This window comes from Citrus sinensis, chromosome 8, assembly GCF_022201045.2.
Source record: "Citrus sinensis cultivar Valencia sweet orange chromosome 8, DVS_A1.0, whole genome shotgun sequence".
Classification (NCBI taxonomy): domain Eukaryota; kingdom Viridiplantae; phylum Streptophyta; class Magnoliopsida; order Sapindales; family Rutaceae; genus Citrus; species Citrus sinensis.
Window position 1 is genome coordinate 4,837,176 of NC_068563.1, and position 12,147 is coordinate 4,849,322.

At 36.7% G+C, this 12,147-nt stretch overlaps 3 protein-coding genes across 5 annotated transcripts in view; 2 read left to right on the plus strand and 1 right to left on the minus strand.

The window, feature by feature from the left end:
- LOC102609330 (SWI/SNF complex subunit SWI3D) overlaps positions 1-2,126 on the plus strand; it is a 65,702-nt gene extending 63,576 nt beyond the window's left edge. For 2 of the 3 annotated variants that reach the window (XM_052431900.1, XM_006487094.4), the window contains exons 6-8: positions 6-196; positions 281-706; positions 1,766-2,126. In XM_052431900.1, the coding sequence (XP_052287860.1) occupies positions 6-196; positions 281-643 (554 nt within the window). In that variant the 3' untranslated portion in view covers positions 644-706; positions 1,766-2,126. The remainder of the gene's footprint in view (positions 1-5; positions 197-280; positions 707-1,765) is intronic. The other variant, XM_025101747.2, reaches the window with a different exon arrangement.
- Positions 2,127-2,785: 659 nt separating this feature from the next.
- Positions 2,786-5,630, minus strand: LOC102609040 (ras-related protein Rab7). The gene is made up of 7 exons (XM_006487093.4): positions 5,364-5,630; positions 5,032-5,058; positions 4,816-4,915; positions 4,341-4,487; positions 4,168-4,248; positions 3,868-4,013; positions 2,786-3,122 (listed from the first exon to the last, which is right to left on the minus strand). The coding sequence occupies exons 1-7, from the start codon at positions 5,414-5,416 to the stop codon at positions 3,056-3,058; spliced, it is 621 nt and encodes a 206-aa protein (XP_006487156.1). The 5' UTR covers positions 5,417-5,630; the 3' UTR covers positions 2,786-3,055.
- Positions 5,631-7,594: 1,964 nt separating this feature from the next.
- Positions 7,595-11,145, plus strand: LOC102621597 (proline-rich receptor-like protein kinase PERK7). The gene is made up of 9 exons (XM_006487136.3): positions 7,595-8,375; positions 8,489-8,563; positions 8,689-9,273; positions 9,375-9,461; positions 9,810-9,880; positions 9,998-10,074; positions 10,183-10,327; positions 10,452-10,613; positions 10,694-11,145. Exons 1-9 carry the CDS (start codon positions 7,595-7,597, stop codon positions 11,021-11,023), a joined length of 2,313 nt encoding a protein of 770 aa, XP_006487199.2. The 3' UTR covers positions 11,024-11,145.
- Positions 11,146-12,147: the final 1,002 nt, after the last annotated feature.

The window sequence follows — 12,147 nt, forward strand, 5'->3', positions numbered from 1 at the left end:
TACAGTTGAGGATCAAAATAGAGATGGCCAAGATGAGAAGCATGACTCTAAAGAGACGAAAAATGACCAATACATTGATAAATTGAAGCATGCAGCAGTTACGGCACTTTCCGCAGCAGCAGTGAAGGCAAAACTTCTTGCTTGCCAGGAAGAGGATCAAATCCGACAACTTGCTACATCATTGATTGAGAAGCAGGTAATCTTATAGCCAAGTTGGCTTTCTTAATTTCTTCTGTTGACTTAAGGAATTAGACTTATTGGAGGCCCAATTTTGTTGCAGTTGCAAAAGTTGGAAGCCAAGCTAGCTTTCTTCAATGAGATGGATAATGTGACTATGAGGGTAAGAGAGCAATTGGAGAGGTCAAGACAGAGGCTGTACCAGGAACGAGCACTTATAATTCAAGCTCGACTTGGCCCATCCAGAGTTATGCAACCATCAGTGCCTGCCAATAGAAATCCAATGACCTTTGCTAACTCAGTTGCAAGACCTCCTATGAGCATGACCTCCCCAAGGCCACCAATTTCAAGACCAATGGTGCCTCAATCGTCTACCCCATCCAACCCATTTGGATCCACAACAACGGCGGGAAGTTCAATTCGGCCTTCCAGCCAGGACAACCTTTCTTCAGTTGGGATGAAGTAATCTCTCATCAGAATCTGAATAGACTTCCCATCCAGCAATACATGTTACTACTATTTTTACCAAGTGAGTATTCTTTTTTTACCCCCTACGTAATTTATTTCACAATAATGCTATGGATCCTAACATTGAGTTCTAATCTGAATTCCAATGCTATCTACTGGATAACTCATGTAAAACTACCCAACTATCCAATAGACGAACGTCACATTAGTTTGGACTCAAAGTGAGACTTAAATGTTGGGATCCCCAGCAATAATCTATTTTTTTTTCTATTTGTTCACATTAGTATTTAGCATGAAATTTCACTTGCTTTTCCTTCATCCATATCACCAAGATTGACTTTTACCATGAAACTTGACAGATCAGGAAATTTTAAACTGGAAAAATTTCTAAGTAGAAAACATAGCATACTTGGTCATTGAATTTTCCCTGGTTTGTGCAACACACTGCTACTGTCTACTTAAGAAGTCTTAAGGTTATATGGAAGAATCTTTCAAATCGGCATTGACATAGGATCTGATATTCTGAAGGATCAGAGGCATGTGAAAAAAACATGGCATCTGAATTGATTTTGTTTGATGCTTCCTGTGCTCTCATTGTTGATATTCAGCATTGCATAGTATCTCTTATCAAAAAATATTTTTCACTAGTACTAGATTTTCAAAGAATTAAAATATATTATATCCTTTAAACTAGAATAGATCAGGTTTCAGTGATAAACATCATCTTGTATCTTGTTCAAATTTTTTTATTTTAACACATCTCTTGGACGCATTAGCTGAAGCAACAAGTGCAACTTCCTAATTGTCTTGAAGAACAGACTGTTGGTCAAAACTAAAAATTTTCATGTCAACACTGGCAAAGCAGCAATGTATTTACATATTTTGCTTTTTGCTTTTGAGCCCATTCTTTTGCTGTCACGTCCATTTTAAATGTACATGTTATAACTTCTCCTCTAGTCTCCTAATTTACTGGTGCAATATCATATCCACATGACATAGCCCGTCTTCCAGATGATACTTTAGTTGCTTTTTCTTTTTCTTTCTATTGTCTTGCACATTTTCAGCGTCTTAGAATTGTACTGAATTTGATTTTTGGACTATTAATCTCTAACATGTGCAGTTATTGGAAGGTATTCAAGCTTGCACATTGGTTTAACCCAGTAGGATCAAAATTTTCTCATAATTTCAAGAGCGGAAGTTTTAGTTGGGTACTCAACTCAGCTAGCAATCTCATCTCTGCATCATCTTGGGATAAACTGAGCAGTTCATTTGGCATATTCCCAGTCAAACCATCCCCGTTGAAAATAGAAATCGTGAGACGGTTAAACAATAGCTTGTTAGGTTTAGGAAGGATTTCGATGATGTTTGTATCTTCGTGAGGCTTAGTACAAGGTACTGCGGCATAGTTAATTTTTGTTAATTTGTGAAAAAGATGTATCTTTTTGTATCCTATCTATCTGCAGTTATCATGATTGCCAAGAGTTGTAGATATCTACGTCAATGTCCAAATGGTTACCGCAATTTCATCTAGGTAAACGTATCAATGTGGTTTTGGCTTTCTGCCTTGTTTTGGATTAAGCGTGAATTCGGATCTTTATAAAACCTTTTAGACTTGCTGGCTATTCAATGCTATGAACCATACATTATCCCTACAAGCAGTTCTAGTCTTCTAACCCCTGCGCTCACACCACATAAATGACAAAAATGAGTTTCCACATTTCAAGCGTGCGTTCTTGAACGGATTTGATGTAAAGAGCGCAGGTTAAATTACACTTATATCACATTATTTTTTATTCCCTTTCACCCCTTTATTTATAGGTTTCCAGAAAATGGAAAAAGACGAGAGTCTAATATGACGCCAAAATATTTGGACATAACAGCGCAAAACCCACATCACCAAGAAATAAGCCACCTAATCGTCCTTGCCCATATCTGTATCAACGAAATTGATTCAAGACTCCATGCTAACAGCTGCATTCTGCATGGTCTATTAAGGCCCAATACTAAATTTTTTTTTTGAAAAAAAAAAAAAGAATCCTCAGTTGCAAAAGCTAAACCATTGTGCTCAACTTTCAGGAGGAAAAATAATAACAAAATAAATTGCCGGTGAATAAAATTGTCCAGTATCTTGACAACCAAATGAAATAAATAGAACATTAAGATTAAATCACGACCGGTCATCAAGAAAGGAAAAAGAAAATAGCCCAGTGCGAGAACGAAACATAACACTTCAAGCAGTAGTTACGCAGAAGAACACAGACAACTAAAGGTAACTAGTAGGAATGAACCAATTTGTTTCACACAAACACTAATGTACACCGTAACCTTATACATACCCATAAAAATGGTTAAAAAGGCCAAATCATTTGTTATACTGCTTATTGCTCCTTGAAAAAATTAGACCATATCTTTAGCACTCGCATCCACTTGACCTTGGCTGGCTGCTGTTACCAACATCAATGGTGTCCGGCAAGTATCTTCAGAGCAAAGAGATTTTCCAACAAGCACAAGGGCAAATAAAATCAGTATAATTTCAAATTCATCCAAAAGGTGAAACACAACAGCGGTAGCTTGAACTGAACTAAGGATCAAAGTATTTTCAAGACTACCGCCCACAAATATCCGCAAAGTGCAATGCATATTATATATAAACAGGAAAATACACAATTTTTTTTTTTTTTTGATGAGGGAAAATACACAATTTGAAACTGATTAAAAACAGGCACCACACAGGAGTAATCTACAAAATTTTATGGAGCACTAGAAATTAACTTTAATTTGCTATTCAAATTTTATGACGGGAAGCCACAGTAACTGAATAGTGTCCATAAAACTAACAGAAACCGTAGAAACTAAAATGCATCAATACAACTAAGTTACAAGTTCATGTAAAACACTTTGTAGCAAACCACAGAATTCAACAAAAATCTTGGGTAATTTTGGCTTTTGGGGCTGCCCAATGCCAAGAGAAAAAAAAAATCAGTAAGCACAATCAAATATATCTTATTCCTAGCTGTATGAGAAAGAGGCAAATATTAAAATGTGTGGGAGAGTGCTACGAGTCAGAATATTCCTAACTGTACAAGAAAGCGGCAAACGTTAAAATGAGAGGACGTGGTGTGCGTCAAACTAATCAATGTCAATAAACCCTCAGCCATTCAATAAATGGACAAAATTGAAAATTGTGTATGTAAATAGAAAGAGTTGATCTTTTCAACTTACATCTCTTCCTCCTCCCCACTCTTCAAAGCATTTTTAGCTATGCACTGGAAAGCTTCTTCCACATTAATGCCTTCTTTTGCAGAGGTCTCAAAGTAAGGAATATTTCCTTTGGAGGCACACCATGCTCGAGCCTTCTTCTCCGAAACCTGGGGGTTTAAATTGAGCAGCATGTTGGCTTCAAGCTCAAATACAATGTCAACTTGTTTTTTCTTATTGGTTACTGTGTGTGTTTGTGTGTCCGTGTGTGTGTGTGTGTGAGAGAGTAATGATCGATGAGAAAACATCACAGAATATACATACCACCCTACTGTTTCCACCATCTACATCAATCTTGTTTCCTAAAACAACAAAGGGGAAATTGTCTGGATCCGAAGGGCTAGCCTGCAGGCGGTTTGTCAAATCAATTACTGAAAGAATAACAAAACTTTATTCATGTCATTTTTCAGTAAAGTACAAAAGCATAAAAGCAATACCTGAATGAGGAATTCTTCTCTCCAGTTATTGAGGTTGTCAAAGGACTTCATAGAATTTACATCATACACAAGTACACAGCAATCTGCACCTCGGTAGAAAGCAACACCCAGGCTTTGGAATCTTTCCTGACCAGCTGTATCCCAGATCTATGAAAACAGAAGCATGTTGAAAACACTAATTGTACAAAGAGGACCAATCGGATATTTACACCTACATCTAAACAAGTATAACATCAATTGTCTAATTGAATATAATAGCAGGCGCTCCAGTGAAGAAATGCAGTTCAATCATAACAGAGAAGTATTGACAATGCGACAATGAAAGCATTTAACTGCTCATAAAACCAATATAAGGAGAAAATCTACTCCCAAGACATAAACAGATGAACAATCTACAAGCTTTGAATAAGAAGAAAAAAAATCAAAATTGAGATAATTAAAACAAGCATCTCAGTGCTATCACGGTGCCAATCACCTGTAAGGTGAAGAGCCTATCTTCAAACTGCACTTCCTTTGTCAAGAAATCAGCTCCGATGGTCGCCTTGTACTGATTGCTAAACTTCTTATTTACATATCTTTAAGTTAAATGTCAAGCCAAAACAACATCAAAACACAGAGAACAATCTGCCATAAATCTTAAAGTAAACACAATTACTTCAAATAGAAAAATTAAAAGAACTCGAAAGGATACTGATTCATCAAAGAGGTCTTGCCCACCCTGCACATCAGAGATCAAAAAGAATTAACACGAAGTAACCGAATTGTAACAAACAAACAAATCCAACTCCTCAATTAAATCGAATTATACAACAAAGATCCCTTGTATTAACAACTAAAGAATTGCAAGAACGTGAAGAGATATCGAATAATGCTAAAAAAATTCAAATAATTCATCGGATCATATATCGTTGAACTAAGATCCCAAAAGGATCAAACTAATCTGTACGGAAACGGTAAACCTAGGTAGAAAAATACTAAAAATTAGATAAATAAATAACGAAGCCATGTAATCGAACAACTGACCCGCTGTCGCCGAGGATGATGACCTTGAGGAGAGTTCTTCTACGAGACGGCATCGTTCTGGGGCAAAATCGGTCAATCGATCGAACGATCTACCTCCAAACGCAAATCAGTTGATCGTTTTGACGTGCTCCGTAGTTGTTATTGAGGCTCTGCGTGCGTCGTCCGGTGGAATTTTCAAAAAAAAAAAATATTGTAAAAGGTTTTATTAAGATAGGATTTAATTTTGTATTTCGAAAATTGGACTGTTGGTTGCTTCGGACCTTTCTAGTAAAACTTTTTGCTGCTCACTCGTGGCAAAGCTGGACTGACCTGTAATTTGACTTCGACTCTAATTATTCTCTTTTTATTTATTTATTTTTTTAATTTTCTGGGGATCGTCTTCGTGACAGCTGTATCCTCGTCCTCGATGACTAATTGCATCATTGGCTAGTTTTAATTGATTTGCGGAATTACTTTTAGGCACCTAAGGTCTTATGTTTTTCTGAAATGAAGATGGTCGTCGATGTGTATCTGATGGGCCCCGCGCCGGTGAAGCCCAAGTTTTGGGGTGAAGTGAAGTGAAGACTCAAAGAGATAATCCGCCCTAAAACATAGGGTTAATGAATAATTAGACCGTTACTAATATTCATTCAATCGTGTAACTACATATGCTAGCTTTTTTAGAGAGCCTGTCAAAATAATATATTATTTTAAAATTTGTAACAAGACTATTTAAACTTAGAATGGGTAAAATCGTTCTGCCTATAACTGAGTTAGAAATTATGTATTTCTCATAGTCGTTTTCTAATTTTTAAACATTTTATTTTTTTTCCTATTGATTATATTTTAATTATTTCAAAACTTTGTTTTTCTTAAATTTATCAATGTTTACATTTCCGTCAAAATATATTAATACTATTTTTTTTTAAATCACATACTACTTTCAGAGGTGCTTCCATTTATATGTATAATAATGTTTTCAATGCAAGTGTCAATTGCATTTGCAAACCACGTGTTTCTTTTCGAAGAAATTTCATTCTATGATGTTTAATTTCTAGGCACTAGGGAGGCATCTGATTGGAATTTTTGAAAAAAAATTTTCCACGACTTCAGTTGCTTCAGTGCCGACATTGTTATACTTTTGGCCCCAAAAGTCTAACATTTCGACAATTATCTCCCAGGCTTCTATATTTATTTTAGAATTAGGCTTTCATAACTTTAAGTTTTGACACTTCGGTCCCCATTTTTTTCAATTGTCATTCCGCTTCTTATTTGAATGGTGCTTAAAACCGTTTTTGCAGGAAAGAATCAACATCTGTTAGGCAGTTTTAAAGATACATAGCTGGAGAATGTTTGTTGATGGCATGGCCATTTATAGGCAGGCATGAATTGGCACTGGCCTTTTCCAAATTACAATGTCATTGGTGTGAGAGCTGAGCCAGAAAATTTTCCTACTTCTTAGGAAGTGATTCTGGCGAAGCATCACACTGTTTGGGGTGAAACATCTAAAGAACTTTTATCATACTGCTTCTTCTTTCTTCCTTCCTTTGAGAATCCTCCCACACATTTCTTCCACAGGTACCCTCTCTCTCTCTCTCTCTCTCTCTCAACACAAACAACAAATCCTAAATTTCATTCAGTGTTTTGGTATTTAATAAGAGTCAAATCACAACATGGACAAGCTTTTTTATTTTTTAAAGGACAAAAATTCTATCATTATAAATTTTCATTTGGTCATGAAAAAGTCACAAAGGAGTCAATCTTTATTTGCTAGCTAGATATGTAAATCTTCACTAAACATCACAAAGAAAACTTCTTCTTCTTTTTTCCGCCTATATGTTCATATAACATTGTTCTTTATCTTGTGGCACATGATTTCTGAAAGTTGGCTTTCTTTACCATCTCCTTGTTGTATGGTTTGAGGAACGTCCTTCGTCTCTTTTGTGTTCTCCTTGGTTTGGTTAATGCATATTAATATTTTAAAAAAATATAGCTTTTTGTTTTTAGGTTCATAATGTCTCCTGACAAGGTATCCGTTGTTCTTGATTATTAATAAAGCTCCCTTGTATCGCTAAGGTTCAAAAGAAGAAGAAGTAAGGAAAAAAATAAAAATGAAAAAGATAATTCTTTTCAATTTAATGTATTTTGATTATTTGATTATTAGGGGACATAGGGTCATCATTTGGTGGAGCGGTGAGGTTTCTCCGGCACCGTTAGACTGAAAATCTTGGTCGGAATTACCTCAGCATCAAATGGAAGATAATAACCAATCGCCCGGAGTATCAAATTCGCCAGATGCTGCAGAGACGCCGCCGTCACCTTCACGAGCATCATCATCACCACCTCCATCAACCCCACCTTCGGATGAATCACCACCTCCATCATCACCACCACCATCATCCCCACCTCCGGACCGCTCACCACCCCCATCATCACCACCTCCATCCCCAGAGTCACCGCCGCCATCATCTCCGCCCCCATCCTCACAGTCACCACCTCAATCACCCCCTCCTCCAAATTCAAAATCCCCACCACAATCATCGCCACCTCCAAACACAAATCCCCCTCCCCAATCCTCGCCACCACCATCCAATTCAAATGCAAGCCCTCCACCATCCCAAAACAATCCATCCGACCCCCCTCCCGGAGATTCTAATAACGGCTCTTCTCCGCCTGGCAACAATAATAACAACAACAACAACGGCAACGGCAACGGCAACGGCAACAACAATAACAATAACAATAACAATAACAACAAAAATTGGCATCCACCCCCACCTCCATCTTCCTCATCCAACTCACCGAATGGCAACCGGTCGGGAGCTCTGTCGCCGCCAAATAAATCGAATGGCTCATCCAGTTCACCATCAAGCAATAATGGGTCAATGCTGTCGATTCCTCTCGTGGCAGCAGTGGCGGCTGGAGCTGCTTTCTTAATTATTGTAATGCTACTTGTTTTCTTTGCATGCAGAAGAAAAAAGAACAGGGAACGGAATGATCAAATGCCCTATTACAATAATAATCATACAACTGGTACGTAAAATTAAAAAAAAAAAAAAGTTTTTTACGTTTGAGGTAACACGTAAATGAAACTACACCGGTCGTATTATCATTATCAATTCTGAGCTAGTGATGATAATCTGCAGCTACTGATTATTACAATAGCGCTGCCACACCGTCACCTCCACCTCGAGCAAATTGGCAGCAGCAGACGGATCATGGTAATGATCAGCATCAACTTTATTTTATATAATTTTATTTTTGAGACAGTAGTGTGTAATAATAATAATAATAACAATAATAATTTTGTCAATAATAAAATTTATTAACTTTTTGGTGCGGGCAGGAGCTGGTGGTGGTGATCCATTTTACAACAGTAATGCACCTTATAATCAAAATCATAATCATAACAATATGCATGCGAATAATCAGATGAATGATTTGCCTCCACCCCCGGCTCCACCTCCGGTTGGCGGCGTATCGAAAGTAGGCTGGCCAACACCGCCTCCATCGCAGCGCGGAGCAGTGACTGTCACCAGCAGTGACATGAGCCACAACTCGAGTTCCGGCCCCTATGGTCCTGTGCTGCCGCCTCCGCCGCCAATAGTGGCTCTAGGGTTCAGTCAAAGCGCCTTTACCTACGAAGAGCTATCGGCTGCTACCGGAGGGTTCTCCCAGTCAAACTTATTGGGTCAAGGTGGATTTGGATATGTACATAAAGGGGTATTGCCAAACGGCAAGGAAGTCGCAGTGAAGAGTTTGAGATCGGGAAGCGGACAAGGGGAGCGGGAATTTAAGGCTGAGGTTGAGATAATTAGCCGTGTCCATCATCGCCATCTTGTATCACTTGTTGGTTATTGCATTGCAGGAGGCAAGAGACTGTTAGTTTATGAATATGTTCCAAATAACAACCTTGAGTTCCATCTTCATGGTAATACATCTCCAATCATCCTTAGCTCTCCTTCAAATATACGACTACTTTGTTTAATTTAATTTGTTGTTAATTAACAATGCCATTGTTCAATTTGATAGGTAAGGGTCGGCCAGTCATGGATTGGCCAACGAGGCTCAAAATTGCAATGGGATCTGCTAAAGGGCTTGCTTACTTGCATGAAGATTGTAAGTTAAATAATTCTGTCTTTTGTGTTTTTTTGTCTTTCATTCTTAACATTTATCATTTTGTTATGCTTAATGATACGTATACAAAATGACAAGAGATGGGCCTACGTTAAGGTTGGAGATTTCGCCAATAAAATTTAAAAAAAAAAAAAGAAAAAAAACAAAGGTCTTAATTAAAATTTATCTTATCTCTTAAATGTGTTGGCTATCTATTTAAATATTTTAAGTCCGACCTTTCTCAAAATTGTAATTTTATTATTTTAAACTCACTGACCCAAAATTCTGATTTCGCCTGCGATGCAGCACAAACCAAAAGAAACTAATTGTTCGGTGTATATATATGTGCAGGTCACCCTCGCATTATACATCGAGACATCAAGAGTTCCAACATTCTACTTGATTATACTTTTGAAACTAAGGTATTAATTTGCAACAATATTATGACTTAGGGGTGTTTGATTATGTTTTGCATTTTGTTATTCATGCCTATCAAATAGAAATTTATGTGAGGCTGAAAATGAATTTTGGTTAGCCAGGTGGCGGATTTTGGCTTGGCAAAACTAACTACAGATAACAATACTCATGTTTCAACTCGTGTCATGGGAACGTTTGGGTAATAAACAAACTAACCCCTTATATCTTTCCACGTTACAATACAAGGAAATTGATAATGCCATTAATTTGGTAATTAATTTAGCCCATTAAACGAAAAATGTTACAGGTACTTGGCTCCTGAGTATGCCTCAAGTGGCAAATTAACCGAGAAATCGGATGTGTTCTCCTTTGGTGTAATGCTATTGGAACTGATAACCGGCCGGCGTCCTATTGACCCCACCGGCGCCATGGAAGACTGCTTAGTAGACTGGGTACGGATCCTCAAACATTTTTGCATCTTTCACCAACAAAACTTAATTAGCTGATTTTCAAATTGCTTACAAAAATATTAAATTTGCTTGGTTTTTTTTTTTTTTTATGTTACATGATCAACAGGCTCGACCTTTGTGTTTACGTGCACTTGATGATGGAAACTTCAATGAAATAGCAGATCCTTACTTGGAAAAGAACTATCCAACCGAAGAGATGGCACGCATGGTAGCCTGTGCTGCCGCATCTATCAGGCATTCTGCCCGAAGGAGGCCTAAAATCAGCCAGGTAGTTAAAGCTAATTTATAACTCTTGAGTTTAAGCTTTTAGTTTAAGCAGTAACTTGACTTATCGTAAATATGAAACAGATTGTACGTGCCCTAGAGGGCGATGTCTCATTAGAAGACTTGAACGATGGTATAAAACCCAGCCAAGCTTCGATCCTCGGTGGCGGCACTGCTAATTCATCGGCTGTTGGCAGCGCGAGTGCTAGATCTTCTGATGTGGATAATATCTCGTACACTGAAGACTTGAAGAAGTTGAGGAGAATGGCAGAAGGAAATGCCAGCGGCGCGTATGTTAGTAGTGAATACGGGGCAACGAGCGAGTATGGCCTCAATCCTTCATCCTCAAGCAGCGAATTCGGGAGCCGAGGCCAGAGTCCTAATACTAAAGTAAAGTCTTCATTTCGAAAATGAGAGAACGTGAGGAACAAATTATCAAGTTGTAACGATAGACATTATGTTATTAAATTTGCATGACATGCATTTTGATGAGATGTGGCTAGCGTACACTGCAGCCGCTGATAATTAGGTGCTCGTGCGACCTTCCTCCATGCATCAAATGTTGATTAAATTTCAATGAAATGGTGAAGGCACAAAATGTAAAATTTCTATTCGTTGTTTTTGGGTGATTATTTGAGTTGTTTTTGTATGTTTTTTGTGCCGAGAATTTATGTATGTGTATTATTTCATTTTTGGAGGCCTTAATCTTTAAGTTTGAGTGCAAATGTTTTGGAAGTTTAGCATTACTATCATATATAAAATTGCACGAAATGAGAAAGGTTAAATGCTACTTGCAAGCTAGATTAAAGGCATAATGTATAGTGGATAAGCATAATTGGAAATAAGAAAATGTATTTTTTTTCCTTTATAATTTTTTTCTCCTTATTTTTGGATTAGTTGGTTGGAGTAAAAATTCTGGTTCTGTTTGTATTTTTTATTGGTTTGTCAATAGCCTGGAAAATAATTAAAAAAAGTCGAAATCAATAGAATACAATATAAGATTATTATTTTTTTTAAAAAAAGTTCTAATGAGTGATGATTCAACAGTAAAATTTTGTCAACAATTGGTTGGGTTAGTCAGTGTCTCTTCTTCTTAAATTTACAATGAAATTTTTTAGTTTCCCCATATTATTGTAGGAATTTATTGCCATATTTTAAGTACACGGCTTCCGTTAAGCTTTATATATTGGGTTTTGGGCTATAATTGTAATTTTTTTAAATTGGACTTATATACTTACTAGTTACTATATGATACTAAAAAGAAAAAAATTAATTGTACATTTTTTGGTGACTTTTAGTCAATAATGTTAAAATTTTATTCATGTACACATTTACTAAAAGAAAAAAAATCTTATTAATTTAAAATCTTATTAATTTCGAGTCTCTCTATGTTACTACAGGAATTTATTATCATATTTTTCGTATTGAACTTTATATAATGGGTTTTGGACTTTAATTGTTACTTATTTATATTGAACATATATATTTACTTATATTATATATAATATTAAGAAAATAGAGAATTTTTTATTTTTTAT